Below are 14348 nucleotides of genomic sequence, written 5' to 3'. Positions count from 1 at the left end.
CAACTTTTATCCTGTAGAGCCTTGTCACTTATCAAAAGGCTGAATGTGTAGTATGGTCAGGATGTGTTGTTGAAGTAGGTCAGTATAATGATGCTACTCTCTTGTTATGAGGGACGGAAGTCACCATTTGTTGGGACTTACTCCATTTCCTTGTTGACACTGTTGAAAGCATCATAGTAATACAACTACATCCTTGAGAAAGAGAGAGAGAGAGAAAATTGCATTGTATTGCATTGCATTCCTGACGTGTAGTCGAGTGTCCCACTCCCCAGTTCGCATATAAATTCAGTGTCATCTTTCTCATTACATTTTGACCATCTTTCTTGTTTCTTTGTTTTGAGTCTTGCATACTGTTTAGTCAGAGTTGCTCTTAATAATGATAAAGTCAAAATTCATCCAAAACCTAAAGAATGCCACTAGAATTTTTTTTAAATCTAATTGTTTCTGTTGTATGAGTAAGCATGCCTTGAAGGGAGGAGTTGTGCAGCCGGCCTGTGTCCAGCCCTCTCTGAGTGTGCCTGACTCAGAGTAATGTGCTCTGTACTTGGCTACCAACCTGATGTCAGAGAGAGAGTGTGTTATTGTCAGTGTAGAAAGAGGTAGGGGGAGACAGATGGGATGCAAGTGGGTGGGTTAACAGAGTATATGATTTATATTATTTGGCTTCATTGTATATGCACTAGTTTCTTTGCTTTTAACACACTATTTGATGCCTTGTAAGACACCTTTTTCCCACAAGAAAGTCATAGAGAATGGACCTACGTCTTACAAGGCCAAGGTTCAGCTCAAGCCAGTGGCTGGTTGTAAGTCTAGGGCAACAGTGGCCCTTGAGTCAAAGCCAAACAATGTGTGATCACTTTTACACCACAGAAACAGCCCCTTCCCCCCAACTTCAATGCCTGCCCAAATTGAGATGTGTCTTGTAAGCCGTCATGTGGTGATTACTGTTGGTGTTTGCCCAAAAGCTCTCTGAAGCCATTTAGTCCTTAGGTTCAACATTGTGAGCAACTGTAATTCCCCAGCAAGGTGAGTTGGGTCTTTTGTGAGATGGAGAGGGCAAAGATTATCCTCTGTTTTATTTTGTTGTCTAAATGTTCATGTTTCCATGTTGTATTACTGAATGGTGCTGGCTTCAATGTCCTGAACAGTTTATGCATGTTGGCAGCTGTGTATGCACATATACTCCCCTGATTTTGATTGTGTGAGGTGATGTCTAAGAGGCTGTACATAATATTACCCAGCTGGAGACTGTGTGATGTTATATAGGTGGATTTGTTCTGTTGTCTCTTGTGACAGCAGTATTTCACAAAATACTACAATCCTCATCGCTGTGTGTTCTGTGTCATAACTGTTTGACCCCAGAACACGGCAGGCTGTTCTTTCCAGCAAGTCAATTTAATTTGTTGCATTGCTTCCTTGTTGGTGGGAAGATCAAACTGAGTGGTAACCTCAATTGTTTATGCTTTGTTTTATATCCCGCACTGGATTATAAGGCAACTCAGGGAGAGGAGGCTGGCTCAGAGAGTGGCAGATGTAACAGGGAACAGAATCTGCAACTGTTAGTTAGCCACTGCAGAAGGCTAGAAGGCCCCTGTAAGTGTGTATTTGAGCACTGCACTAGGCTATGGAGGTGATAGCCTGGGGAAAGGTAATCTAGTTGTAACAACGGCCAGAGGGGTGATAACAACATACAGTGGAACCTCTGTTGCTGAACGTCTCTCTTTTCAAGTAAATTGGTTGTTTAACAAAATTTTGAGCTCTAAATGGCCGCACTTGTGCTTTGACTTGGCAAACAATCCATGGGAATCTTGTGACTTCCAAGACTTGCCATACCAGCAAAACATCTTGGAAATCATTTTTCTAGTTTAAATTTTTTCTAGTTTTTCTACATTTGCAATAAAATTCTTATTTTCTGTGCTAGTATGGCAAATCTTAGGAATCACATGATTTTGCAAGATGTTTGTTTGGGGTTCCATATTGGTTTATGAAGGAATCACAGCTGATTGCAGCACAGAGGCACCTCATCTGTTCCAGGAGAGCTAGTGATGCATGCAGAACATCATCAAGAAGTAAGTCATAAAATGTTTTTCTTTTCAGGTACCAGAATTATGACACTTATTTGCAGCTGCTGCTCAAATACATGACACACGATATTTCTGAGCTGCTCGCTGAGGCACTCCTGAACTTTATGTGCTGCCTTGTCAAGTTCAACCATCAAGATACCAAGTCACTCCATGAAGATATATTTGTGAAGTAAGTATATGTGTAACCAGTTAGGCACTGGACTCAGCTGGAATGAATTACAGGTATCTGTGGTTTATCTAAATACAATGTTCAGAAAAGCAGTTGGCATGAAAATAGGGACACATGATAGTAAGAGGTGCAACATTGCAACAGTAAGAAAGAGGCTGAAGATGGTTAGTCAGAGGAGAGGAATTGATAAAATGAAAACTTTTATTATACCCTACCTAAAAAGTAGCAAGTGGAACCCCCCCCCCCCCATACATGTGAAGCATACTTCATGCATGGGTGGATGAGTCTGTACAGAGTTAACTCTTGATGGGGTGAGAGAAGCTGCTGGAGATGACTCAGAATGTCTAGCTTCATAGAAGCTGCTTCAGCTAGACATGAGATGTGAAGTTTTCAGTTTAGATCAAAAGTAAAGGAAAGATGTCTAACTTCTGCAACATTTATAGTCTTAAGATCTAATTTTCAATCTGTAGAACACCACCACTCCTCTATTAAACCTCATCTTTTCCTCACCAAAACACAGCTGTCTCAGGCAACTGACAGTAGCCTCTTCTTTGTTCCCTCCTACTTTCTCTGTTCTCATTTTTGTTCCAAAGCTGGATGTTGCGTGTATGTGTGCAACGACTTAACTTGCTCTCATGCCCACGCTCTTGAATCTTACAAGTTTTTCACCTTCTGGCTTCAACTCGTTCTCTAATTTCATCTGTGCTGTCTGTCTCTTGCCTAACTTGGACTATAGTAAATTTTATTACTATTTAAACTCCAAAATGGAGCATATTTTGGCCCTCTACCCCTTCACGGAGATCTCCATTCTTGGAGATTTCAATGTTCACCACCAGCTTTAGCTTTCCTCTCCCTTCTCTGACCATCCTGGGGAAATAGCCATCAACGTTGCTATCCTCCATGACCTAGAGTAACTGGTGCAACACCTTACTCATATTCCTGACCGTCTTGGAGACATGCCCAACATTCTTGATCTTTTCCTTACCTTTAATCCTTCTGCTTATGCTATCACCCTATCTTCTCCATTGGGCTCCTCTGATCACAACCTCATATATATATCATAGTAGTGTTCAGTACCTCTAAAACTCAATTCCTCCATCTGTCAACTCAACACAGCCATCCAGACAACTATCCCCTCTTCTTCAATGACACTCAGCTGTCCCCATCTTCGTTGAATATCCTCGGTTTGTCCTTTACTCATAATCTAAACTGGAAACTTCATATCTTATCTCTTGCTAAAAGAACTTCTATGAAGTTAGGCATTCTGAGGCATTTTCACCAGTTTTTCTCACCCCTCCAACTGCCAACTCTGTACAAGGGCCTTATCCATCCTTGTATGGAGTACTCTTCACATATTTTGGGGAGTTCCACTCACACAGTTTTATTAGATAGGGTGGAATCAAAAGCTTCTCATCTCATCAACTCCCTTCTAACCGACTGTCTTCAGCCTCTTTCTCAAAGCTGAAATGTTGCATCCTTTGTTATCTTTTATTGCTATTTTCATGCTAACTGCTCTACTCTAACTGCCTCCCCTCCTCCTGCAGCCTCGCTACACAAGACTTTCTTCTGTTCAACTCTAATATAAGAGTTAACCAGTACAGTGGAGTCTCCATACTCGAACTTGATTTGTTTCAAATGGCTGCTCGAGTATCAAAAAGTTCAACTATTGATACCTATAAATCAGGCAGTTCATTCTAATCTTAACAAAACCTCAACATATATATATATATATATATATATATATATATATATATATATATATATATATATATATATATATATATATATATATATATATATATATATATATATATATATATATATATATATATATATATATATATATATATATATATATATATATATATATATATATATATATATATATATATATATATATATATATATATATATATATATATATATATATATATATATATATATATATATATATATATATATATATATATATATATATATATATATATATATATATATATATATATATATATATATATATATTTATTTTTTTTTACATTACAAGGGCACTGGCCAAGGGCAAACACAGTGTTGGAAAAAAAAATCCCGCTGGTTGCCAGGCCCTGTTAAAAGAAAAGTAGAAAGAGAAAAACAGAAAAATCTAAAAGGAGGGTCCAGTTAACGTAAGAGGTGTCTTGACACTCCTCTTTTGAAAGAGTTTAAGTCATAGGCAGGTGGAAATACAGACACAGGTAGAGAGTTCCAGAGTTTACCAGTGTAGGGAATGAAGGAGTGAAGATACTGGTTAACTCTTGCATTAGGAAGATGGACAGAATAGGGATGAGAAGAAGTAGAGAGTCTTGTGCAGCGAGGCCGCAGGAGGGGGGAAGGCATGCAGTTAGCAAGTTCAGAAGAGCAGACAGCATGAAAACAGCGGTAGAAGACAGATAAAGATGCAACATTGCGGCGGTGACTTAAAGAATCAAGACAGTCAGTTAGAGGAGAAGAGTTGATAAGACGAAAAGCTTTAGATTCCACCTTGTTTAGTAAAGCTGTGTGTGGATCCCCCCCAGACATGAGAGCCATACTCCATACACGGGCGGATAAGGCCCTTGTACAGAGCAAGCAGCTGGGAGGGAGAGAAAAATGGACGAAGACGCCATAGGACACCTAACTTCTTGGAAGCTGATTTAGCAAGAGTAGAGATGTGAAATTTCCAGTTTAGATTTTTAGTGAAGGATAGACCGAGTGTGTTTAATGTAGAGGAGAGGGGAAGTTGAGTGTTATTGAAGAAGAGAGGATAGTTGTCTGGAAGGTTATGTCGAGTAGATAGTTGTAGAAATTGAGTTTTGAGGCATTGAACAAAACCAGGTTTTCTCTGCCCCAATCAGAAACAAGTGAAAGATCAGAAGTTAGGCGTCCTATAGCATCTCGCCTTGAGTCATTTAATTGTTGTTGGGTTGGGCGTCTGTTGAACGCTGTTGAATAATGCAGGGTGGTATCATCAGCATAGGAGTGGATAGGGCATTGAGTCAGATTTAGGAGATCATTGATGAATAATAGAAAGAGAGTGGGTGATAGGACAGAACCCTGTGGAACACCACTGTTGATAGTTTTAGGGAAGAACAGTGACCGTCTACTACAGCAGCAATAGAACGATCGGAAAGGAAACTGGAGATGAAGGTACAGAGAGAAGGATAGAATCCGTAGGAGGGTAGTTTAGAAATTAAAGATTTGTGCCAGACTCTATCGAAGGCTTTCGATATGTCAAGGCCGACAGCAAAGGTTTCACCGAAGTCCCTAAAGAGGATGACCAAGATTCAGTTAGGAAAGTAAGAAGATCACCAGTAGATCTGCCTTTACGGAAACCATACTGGCAATCAGAGAGAAGGTTGTGAGCTGATAGATGCCTCATTATCTTCCTATTAAGGATAGACTCAAAGGCTTTAGAAAGGCAGGAAATCAAAGCTATAGGGCGGTAGTTAGAAGGATTGGAGTGGTCACCTTTTTTAGGGACAGGTTGAATGTGAGCAAACTTCCAGCAAGAAGGATAAATAGAAGTAGAGACACAGATGAAAGAGTTTGACCAGGCAGTGAGCGAGTTCGGAAGCACAGTTTTTGAGAACAACAGGAGGGACTCCATCCGGACCGTAAGCCTTCCGAGAATCAAGGCCAGAGAGGGCCAGGAAAACGTCTTTATAAAGAATTTTAATTTTAGGGATGAAGTAGTCAGAGGGTGGAGGAGTAGGAGGAATATGCCCAGAATCATCCAAAGTTGAGTTGGTAGCAAAGGTTTGAGCGAAGAGTTCAGCTTTAGAAAAAGAAGAGACAGCTGTAGAGCCATCTGGATGAAGTAAAGGAGGGAAAGACGAAGAAGTAAAGTTGTTAGAGATATTATTGGCTAGATGCCAGAAATCTCGAGAGGAGTTAGAATTGGAAAGACTTTGACATTTTCTATTGATGAAAGAGTTTTTAGTAAGTTGGAGAATAGATTTGGCATGATTACGGGCAGAAATATATAGGGCATGAGTTTCAGCAGTTGGATGGCTACGGAACCGTTTGTGAGCCGCCTCTCTATCATTGACAGCACGAGAACAAGCAGAGTTAAACCAAGGCTTTTTAGCTTTAGGGTTAGAGAAAGTATGAGGAATGTATAGCTCCATGCCAGAGATAATCACCTCTGTTATGCGCTCGGCACAAAGAGAAGGATCTCTGACATGAAAACAATAATCATCCCAAGGGAAATCAGAATAGTACTGCCTTAGTTCCTCCCATTTAGCAGAGTTAAAATGCCAGAAGCACCTCCGCTTAGGCGGGTCCTGAGGCTGCACTGGAGTGATAGAACTGGTAACGGAAATTAGATTGTGGTCGGAGGAGCCCAACGGAGAGGAAAGTTTAACAGAGTAAGCAGAAGGGTTGGAGGTTAGGAAAAGATCAAGAATGTTGGGCGTGTCTCCAAGGCGGTCAGGAATACGGGTAGGGAACTTCACTAGCTGCTCTAGGTCATGAAGGATAGCAAAGTTGAAGGTTTGTTCACCAGGTTGGTCACCAGCCAAAGCTGGTGGTGAACATTGAAATCCCCTAAAATGGAGATCTCAGCAAAAGGAAAGTGAGATAAGATGTGCTCCACCTTGGAAGTCAAATAGTCAAAGAATTTTACATAGTCAGAGGAGTTAGGTGAGAGGTATACAGCACAGATGAATTTAGTTAGAGAGTGACATTGAAGTCTTAGCCAGATGGTAGAAAATTCTGAAGATTCAAGATTGTGGGCACGAGAGCAAGTGGTGTCGTTACGCACGTATGCGCAACATCCAGCTTTGGATTGAAAATGAGGATAGAGCAAGTAGGAGGGAACAGAAAAGGGCTGCTGTCAGTAGTATATATATATATATATATATATATATATATATATATATATATATATATATATATATATATATATATATATATATATATATATATATATATATATATATATATATATATATATATATATATATATATATATATATATATATATATATATATATATAATATAAATTTTGCTTTGTACATAGCATAAGTGAAGGCTGGTTATGGATAACATAGAATAGGAGAGGAGAAGGGTGGGGAGGAGGAGGGAGGTCATTGAAGGACAAGTCACCATCCATGAAAACATCTTTGTAACTTTTCTCCTGATGTGATTCCTGTGAACCCACTAGTGGAGTGCTGTGGCTCACTAACACTTGCTCTTTCATTAGATACCTTATTTTCACCACTAATAAGCCTCTTTGGTGCCATCGTAAGTTTCTAAATGAAAAACTACTGAATGCAGAAGAATGTTGTTTTGTCTCAAGACTGCGGCAGGACAAAGGATGTGCACTGTCATCCAGTATACCATAGTACTGGTATTACTGGGAATACAGTATTAGAACAGAACAATGGCAGCGGTGAGAAGGGAGAGGCCAGAGCTTTGTGTATGACCATATGTGCAGCCATTCGATTACCAAATATTTTCACCTCTAATAAGCCTTTGGTGATAATGTAAGATTATAAATGAAAAACTATGACAGAAAGTACAAAAATGTTATTCTGATGACCAAAACAGCACAACTGGCAGAGAAGTGGGAGGGAGAGGCCAAGGAGCTTTTGTGTACAATCACATGTGTGGCTGTTCAACTTTCAGGCTTTTTTTTTTTTTTTTTTTTGAGTATTAAATTGAACTTTTGTGTGCGAGTAATAAAAAAATTAACTGTTAAGACATTTGAGTATTGAGTCTCCATTGTACATTCATACCTTCCTCTAGTAAACTTTGGAACTTCCTGCCTGCTTCTGTATTTCCATCTTCCTTTGACTTGACTTCTTTTAAGAGGGAGATTTCAACATATTTGTCCCTGAATTTTGGATAACTCATATGACCTTTTTTTTTCCATCTTTTGTTGCAATTTGCCAGTTTTCCCTCCTGCATAAAATAAATAAATAAATAAATAAATATTGTTCTATTTCTCCAGTCCCTCCTCAGGATCCCCAAAGTGGAGGTGCCTCTGGCATTTTATCTCTGCCAGTTTGGGGGACCTTAGGAGGTATTATGCTGATTTTTCCTGGTGTGATTGCTGTTTCTCTGTCAGAGACCCATCTCTTTGTGCTGAACATATAACAGAGGTGATAGTGTCTGGCATGGAGGTGTACGTTCCTCACTCCTGTTCTCATCTGAACCTTCTAAACCTTGGTTTAACACAGCCTGTTCTCGTGCTATACATGATAGAAAGGTTGCCAGCAAAAGGTACTTGAACCTTCCATCATCAGAATCTCATGCACTTTATAAATTAAGCACACTAGGACTGCCTCGTATGGGCCTGGCGGCCTCTTGCAGCTTCCCTCCTTTCTTATGTTCTTATATTTCTGCCTGGAATCATGACGAGTCTGTTTGTTCTTCAACTCGCCAAACACTCCTTCATAAGTAGAAAATGTCAATAGAAAATGTCAAAATCTTTTAAATTCCAATTCCCCTCGAAACTTCTGGCATCTGGCCAAAAAGTTCTCCAATAATTTTACTTATTCATCTTTCCTTCCTTTATTTCATCCTGATGGCACCATTGCCATCTCATCTGTCTTTAAATCTGAACTCTTCTCTTCCTCCCTCTCCTCCTCCCTCTGACTATTTCATTCCTTCAATTAAGATTCTTCATAATGATGTTTTCCATACCCTCACTGAACTAAACCCTTGGAAGGCTTATGGACCTCATGGAGTCCCTCCTATTATTCTCAAAAACATGTGCTTTCGTACTTGCACCTTGCTTGGCTAAACTCTTTTGACTATTTCTGTTGACTTCTATCTTTCCTTCTTGCTGGAAGTTTGCCTACATTCAGCCTGTTTCTTAAAAGGGTGACCATTCTAATCCCTCAAGCTCTTGTCCTATAGCTTTAATTTCTTGCTTATCTAAAGTTTTAATCCATCTTCAATAGGAAGATTCTCAAACATGTCACCTCACAATCTCCTATCTGGCTTCTGTCATGGCTGCTCTACTGGCTTTCATTACTGAGTCTTGGTTATCCTCTTTTAGAGATTTCAGTGAAACCTTTGCTGTTGCCTCATACATAACTGAACTTCTTGCCCTATCCACTCCTACACTGATGACATCACCCTGCACTTTTCCACATCTTTTCAGAGACAAACATCCCTTCAGGAAGCCAACAGATCATGCAGGGATGCTACAGATTGCCTGACTTCTGATCTTTCTAAGATTTCTGAATGGGGCAGAGAAAAGTTAGTAGTGTTCAATGCCTCAAAAACTGAATTCCTCCTTCTAACAACTTGACATAACCATCCAGACAACTATTCCATCTTCAATGACACTCAGCTGTCCCCATGTACCACACTGAATATCTTAAGTCTGTCTTGTACTCATAATCTTAACTGGAAACTTTACATCTCATCTTTTGCTATATCAGCTTCTATTAAGTCGGGTGTTCTGAGGTGCCTTTGCCAGTTTTTTTTCATCCCCCCAACTGCCCATGTATGGAGTACTCTTTGTATGTGTACAGGGTTCAACTTGCACAGTTTTGTTTGATAGGTGGAATCCAAAACTTTTTAGTCTCATCAATGCCTTTCTTCTGACTGACTGTTTTCAGTCTCCTCACTGCTGCAATTTTGCATCTCTTGCTAATTTCCTATATTTTATTGTTGTTTTCATGCTAACTGCTCTTCTGATCTTGCTGTTTGCATACTTCCCCTCCTCTGTGGCCTCGCTGCACAAGGCTTTCTTCCTCCTCTCACCATTATTCTGTCCAACTCCCCAATGCAAGAGTTAACCAGTACTCTCAATCATTCATTCTTTTCTCGGGTAAACTCTGGAACTCCCTGCATGCTTCTGTATTCCCAATATCCCAGTGAATTTAACTCATTTAAGAGAGAGGTTTCAAGAAAATTTACCCCTTTCTTTTGGCTAACACTTTTGAATCTCCACAGGAATGGCAACTAGCTGTGTCTTTTTCTAACTTTTTGTTTCCCTTGGCCAGTTATTAAATTAAAAAAAGCAAAAATGAGGATCTTATGTTTAAAAGAGAGGGACATTTAAGTCTCATTGAAAAAAGAGTCATAGTTGTGTGTAAGGATGTGTTGAGTTAATAGATTGAGGAATTGAGTTTTTGAGGCATTGAAAACTTAAGTTTGCTCTGCCCAATAAGATATTTTCAAGATTTATGAAGTTAGATATTCTAAATTGTGTGTGTGGCTTCCCTGTGTGATGTGTTTTTTTCCCGTAGGCTTAATCATCTCTAGAAAGATTAAGAAAAATGAACTATCTGTTGTAGACTTTAGCCCCTTCAATACTGGGATGCATTTTTACCTTGACTTCTGTATATGATTAGACCATCTTAGTGACATTAGGAAGAGTCTATGGAGGTCAGAAGTTTAATGGCCACAGTCTTCACTATTTTAATCAAGACGCGAGTTTCTGAAGGTGTATAAAATCATCAAATAGTGACCAGAATAAATATGGAAACATGTCATGGTACTGAAGGGGTTAACTCGGAGATGCTTGAATTCTTGATAAGAAATATAAGGTTTACCATTGAATTATGATTTTCAGTGTGACTAAATGGATAAAGTGCCAAGGATGTGGAGAGATTGCTATGCAAGTAGTTAGAGAGTTGCTGGCGAAGGCTGCTGCCAGTACTCTGACTGAAGCATCCAGGGATACTTTTGTGGAGGCCATTAAGGTTTGTTTTGCTCTGACTGTCTTTGTGTTTGTATCTCCCTTATGGTTAAAATCTAGATCTCAAGGGTCTGGACTTGTTGCTTCTAGAGACCAATCACTATCTACAGTACAGGTTTCCCTCTTTTTATGATTCGGTTATGTTTCTAAAAACATTCTTTACTCATTTTCTCAAACTAAATCTTCCAAACCTTGGCTTAACACAGTCTGTTCTCATACTTTACATGATGGAGAGGTTGCCCACAAAAGGTACTTGAGCCTTCCATCACATGAATCTCATGCACTTAATATATTCTCCTTTAAATCATACCAGGTCAGTTCTTCAACTTGCCAAACACTTCTTAATAGAAAATGTAAAAATCTTTTAAAATCCAGCTCCCCTTGAAACTTTTGGCATTTTGTCAAAATCATCCTCAGTAACTTTACTTCTTCATCTTTCCCTCTTTTATTTCATCCTGCTGGCACCACTGCCATCACATCTGTCTTTAAAGATTAACTCTTCTCTCAAACTTCTCTCCTTTCTTGATATCTGAACATATTTGTTCCTAGCTTTAATGTATTCCTCCTATCTATTCATAGTTTTTCTTTTTCCTTTTATTCCAAGCATTGATTTTAGTTATTGTAACAATCTTGCATTCTGTAATGAACCACTCCCTCTTGTTTTTTGCTTACTCTTCCTCTTGGCACAAAGTAGCCCTCTTATTTTTAATATTTTGTTGCCCTTGACAATTCTCCCTCTTGCATAAAAAAAAAAAAAATTCTCCACAGCAGTGTTGTATATCTTCTAAATTTACTCTGTTTTTCTTGAATGTCCTGTGCCTGCTTGATATTTCTCCAGTTGATCGCAACAAAGAAATCTCTTAATTTCCCCAAATCAGTTTTCCCATATCTAAATTTCTGTACACAGGTGTAGGTACAGTAATACTCCACTTAACGACCGTTTGTTTAACGAATTTCTGGTTTAACGTACTATATAAAGTTTGACCAAAAAGTCCGCATAACGTACAACCACATCCGTTTTAGTGAATTTTGTGGGTTTGAATTTGCTGGATGAAGAAGGACTGAATGTGGTAGCTTCGCTGTGATTGTCTGGCTCCCGCCTCTGTCTCTAGCACTCCTGGAGCTGGATCCAAGATTCTTCAACGTCAGAGCAACCTCTTGCAGCGAAATGGTATCCATGAACGCTTGGAGGGACGGTGACAAGGTTGCTATCAGGTTGCTCTGAGGTTGCTGGGAACACCACCTCTCCAGGTGGTGTTACTGTCTTATATATGCAGTTATGTTCACAAAACAACATTTCTATTAGCTTTTTACAAACCTTGCCCCCAAGAAAGGATTGTTTTGTAATGCATAAAGTGAAATCTTACATGGAATATAAAAAAATAAAGAGATGAGCCACAGACGAAGCGGGAGACTGTGCCACTCAGCCGCTTCTTCTTCTTGTGATCTTTTAGCCTGCGTGTTGTATTACTGTGTTTTGGAGCCTAGGCATTCTGGGTCAAATTTGGATCAGTACCACGCTGCCGCTCATTGCAAGCACCACTCCCCAGGTGTATAAACATTTTTTTCTGTAATATTTGCCTCTAAGCATGGCTTCCAAGCGACCAGGAAGTGATAGTGATGTGTGTAAACCAAAGAAAAAGTGCAAACATATGACAATATCAGTGCAACAGAAAGTGGACCTATTGAGGAAGCTAGATAAAGGTGTTTCAGTGCAGACCCTATGCCAACAGTACGACATTGGCTCATCAACCGTTTATGATATAAAAAAGCAGATGAATCAACTTCTCAAGTTTTACAGTGAGTGTGAGAGCAAGAACATGGAGGTTCATAGAACACTTAAGGAGGGTAAAGCAGTGATTTAGACAGTGCTCTCATACAATGGTTTAAGCTTCGGCTCGCTGGTAACGTCCCTGTGTCCGGCGATATGATAATGGCGCAGGCAAAAATTTTCCATGCTGAACTTAATTTACAAGAACGTGTTTTTTAGATACTTCTGCATGTATATTTTCATGTACAACTATCATATATCAAAACAATGTTACAGCTACCTTTGTATAATGCAGTATATAGAGTGTGTTTTGGGGACCACTTATAGTTCGGAATTTTCCATGGTCCGGCAAGTCTAAGGTCCGGTGGTTGCCAGATTTGGGAGGTTCAACCTGTATATATATACAGTAAGTCCTTGTTATACAGTAGTTCCTTATCCGGTAAATTCACAGTTACAGTATTTGAAAATTATTACCCTCGATTCGATATAGGGTAAGAAAAATTCACAGATATGGTATCCGCTCATGTCATCCGAGAGGGCCCAGTGCGGGGAAGCAGGGGTGATGATGTCATCTACGCCACACCTCCCCACTATTCACAGTACTGACATCAACTTGACCACCCTTGGAGCTTCTTATCTCTTCCTCTCCCCCCCTTTTTTTTTTAACTGCATTACATATTACTTACATGCATTACTAATTAGATGAATAAATGGAATATTAAAGGGTCTATTGTAAGCACAAATATATTCATAATAATTATGGCAAACATTAAAAGCCTACTACCAGTGGCCAACCATGCAGCAATTGATAAAGGGCACAGATGGGCCTGGCAAGCCCACTATCAGAGAATGGTGGAAGTCGTATAACATCAAGCACGCCTTAGATAGCATCAAGTCATCTTGGGATGAAGTGAAGACATCTACCATGAACTTGGCGTGGAATAAAGTATGGCCAGAATGCCCGCGTGACTTCCCAGGCTTCCCTGAAGATGACATCAGTGTGATCAGAAATAACAGTAAATCTGTGCCATAAGGCTTGCTTCGATGAAGTTGATGATGTTCAAGATCTTTTGGAAAGCCATGCTGAACCTCTCTCAAATGAACTTATAGAGCAAGACAAGGCATCACAAGAGAGAAAAAGAGGTAGACAAGGAAGAAATACCTGTGCGTGGCCTGGACATCAAAACTTAGAGAATGTCTCGGTGGTATCGAAAAAGCTCTAGAACCCCTGAAGGAACGTGACCCAAATCCTGCCAGGAGTAGCAAAGTGGCTCATGACATAGAGAAAAGTGTCAAGGTTTATTAAGAAATCTATGATGAAAAAACAAGAAAAACTAAACAGTCCTCCATTTACTCGTTCTTCAACCAGTCAGACATGCCGTCCCTGTTACACCTGCCGACCCTGCTACAGCTGGCTGTTCCACATCCACTACTGATGGTTTTACAGCTGGCCCTTCATCCATATCCTCTTCAAACCAGTGAAACGTGCAGACTCTGCTACAGCTGGCCCTTCCTCCATATCCTCATTTTTCAAATCAGTGAAACGTGCAGGCCATGCTACAGCTGACTCTTCCACATCTTCCGACAGTGCAGATGATGACGTCTGCACACTCAGCAGAAGATGAGTAAGGGCTGAAATCCCTATTGCC

At 39.7% G+C, this 14348-nt stretch overlaps 1 protein-coding gene across 1 annotated transcript in view; it reads left to right on the top strand.

Annotated features, from left to right (window-relative positions):
* LOC123502805 (protein CIP2A-like) overlaps positions 1-14348 on the top strand; it is an 82239-nt gene that overhangs the window by 15451 nt on the left and 52440 nt on the right. The window contains exons 7-8 of the mRNA XM_045252070.1: positions 2098-2253; positions 10803-10932. Of these exons, the coding sequence (XP_045108005.1) occupies positions 2098-2253; positions 10803-10932 (286 nt within the window). The remainder of the gene's footprint in view (positions 1-2097; positions 2254-10802; positions 10933-14348) is intronic.

Source organism: Portunus trituberculatus, chromosome 12 (assembly GCF_017591435.1).
Source record: "Portunus trituberculatus isolate SZX2019 chromosome 12, ASM1759143v1, whole genome shotgun sequence".
NCBI classification, from domain to species: Eukaryota; Metazoa; Arthropoda; class Malacostraca; order Decapoda; family Portunidae; genus Portunus; species Portunus trituberculatus.
The sequence above is the reverse complement of the archived record's forward strand: the minus strand, read 5'-3'. Positions and strand labels throughout refer to the sequence as shown.